The sequence below is a fragment of the Phaethon lepturus genome, unplaced genomic scaffold (assembly GCF_000687285.1).
Source record: "Phaethon lepturus isolate BGI_N335 unplaced genomic scaffold, ASM68728v1 scaffold55026, whole genome shotgun sequence".
Lineage (NCBI taxonomy): Eukaryota > Metazoa > Chordata > Aves > Phaethontiformes > Phaethontidae > Phaethon > Phaethon lepturus.
The window spans coordinates 1,898-4,025 of NW_010545225.1; the positions used below are offsets into that span (position 1 = coordinate 1,898).

The 2,128-nt window shown below is 44.6% G+C and overlaps 1 protein-coding gene across 1 annotated transcript in view; it reads left to right on the forward strand.

Moving 5' to 3' along the window:
- LOC104622171 (small ubiquitin-related modifier 3) overlaps positions 1–491 on the forward strand; it is a gene marked incomplete at its 5' end in the record, with an annotated part of 793 nt that extends 302 nt beyond the window's left edge. The window contains one exon of the mRNA XM_010288874.1: positions 429–491. Within this exon, the coding sequence (XP_010287176.1) occupies positions 429–491 (63 nt within the window). The remainder of the gene's footprint in view (positions 1–428) is intronic.
- Between the last annotated feature and the right edge of the window lie 1,637 nt (positions 492–2,128).

The window sequence follows — 2,128 nt, forward strand, 5'->3', positions numbered from 1 at the left end:
TGGAGTGGAAGGGACCCCTGGCAAGTGCTGGCATTTCGGCTCTATCCTGCTTATGCATGAGCCTCTTCGGAGCTGGTACCGAAGCTGCAGACTGCAGCTGCCGTCGGTGTCGGCACTGCTGCGAACGTGGGGGATTTCTTGGGCTGGCAAGGACTGGAGGAGGTGCGTGGCTGGGGAGATTCGTGGTGGAAGCTGCTAAACTGCTGAGCTCAGTCTGACTGACAAGCGTGCCTCCGGAACCCATTTTGGTGTCGGTGATATCCGATGGAGTGCCCACTCTGGAGTGACTGATGGAAAATGTTTCATGTGTTAATTAAAATTACACTTTAAGTGCTCTAGTACTGGTACTGGTTAGGAGTAGAGCGCCAAGTGCTTTTGTAACCATGTGAAATTATTTAAGTCTTGTATTTTCTGTATTGCTCTAACAGCTGGAGATGGAAGATGAAGACACTATCGATGTGTTTCAACAGCAGACAGGTGGAGTGTGTTAAGACGTGCCGTCCTTTTGAGAAGAGGAGTTTAAGGATCCTCGTCACACCTCACTCTCTCATCTGTCCTTGGATTTGCTATTAAATAGTAAACAAATGAACATGCCAATCACATGGGATTCTTCTAAACTTTAGAGGACATTTACCAAAATTGCTTGTTGTCTTTGACGTACTGCGTGTGCAAGTCAAAACAGTATCTGCAGGGATTAATCTATATCTTAAATTGGGTGAATTTGATTTAAGTTCAGATTAAGTAATATGCATTGTCTCTCTGCTGTTATCTTTTTTTCTTTTTTTTTTTCTTTTTTTTCTTTAAGCCTGTGGCCTAAGTATTCATCCATGTGTTAGGACATGGAGTGTTCATTCCTGGCTCTTGTTGGTCTTGCCCCTCTGTTTAATTCTAATCATGTAAATAATTCAGTATATTTTCATGCCAGTTGTGAGCGTAAAAGTTTTCTTTTAAGATACGCCTAAGAGCAGGAAAAGAGATGCCGATTTTAAGTTTTTAGCACATGTTGCAAACACAGTTACTTCAGAAGCATTAAGCCTATGACACAAGGCTGGTACATGCAGATACAATGCTTAGGATAGAGTTGAAGTTTAAAATATTGCGGATTTACATGTGCTTTGTCATATTATGATAAAGTTGTCTGAAATATACTTTTTTAATGCAGAAATGAGATTTGTCCTGAATTATTGTCAGAACTGGAGTTAGCAGAGCAGCTGGTCTAAAAACTAACGCTCGTGATGGAGCAGCAGTATTTTTTTGTTGTGCAAGCTCAGAAAAAGAGAAGGCTGTCGCTGCAGCTTCAGCTGTTTGCTGGGCGATGGGCAGAATCTGTCACCTTTCTCCTGCTCCCTTTAGTACATCTCTCTTTCTCAGTGGGTACTAGACGTGTGCGGCCTCAGTTTCTTTTTAAGACTTGTTTTTGATAGATAAACTTGATAGATGAGGGGGAAAAAAGCACTTTTAGATGTCACCAAGCTGTATGTTCAGAAGATCTGTCAAGAACCTGGTGAGCAAGGGAAGAGACACATGTACATGTGTTCAAAAAAATAGCAATCTGCTTTACTGCCTCCCAAAACTTACTGAATTTTAAATGTGTTTGCGTGATGGGTTTGAGCTCTGCGTGAAGTGAAGAGTCTCTTCCAGAGGGATTTTTACAAAGGCCACCGTGTTGTCCCTCGGTAGGTTGTCCGCTGCTGCTCCATGGGATCATTACCTGCCTTTTCTGTTTATCTGACCCGTGAGGCCACGTTCGATCACCTCCCGCTTGCTGGAAAGGCCCGTATTTTCTTTCCATTTTCTTGTACGTGGGCTGGGGCGGGACGTCGCAGGGATCTCCTTGTTTATTCACCGATTTGTACATTTATTTGTTGTCCTTCACTATTGTATACAGTAAATATAGTTTGGTACTCCGTCTCCTGCCTTACGCTTCATGCGGCCGCGCTCCCCTCGGCTTGATCTTCCCTTTCCTGGTGGGGAGGTGCATATGGCGGCGGCGCTTCCGACGCCCACCTTGGACACAGACGTGAGGCAGCAGCAGTACCTGGCCGGGTATAAATCCCCGGGGTATCCGCCGCAGCCCCTGGTTAGCAGCAAATCCCTGGGGGATTTTGCCACATGATACAACTTTTTG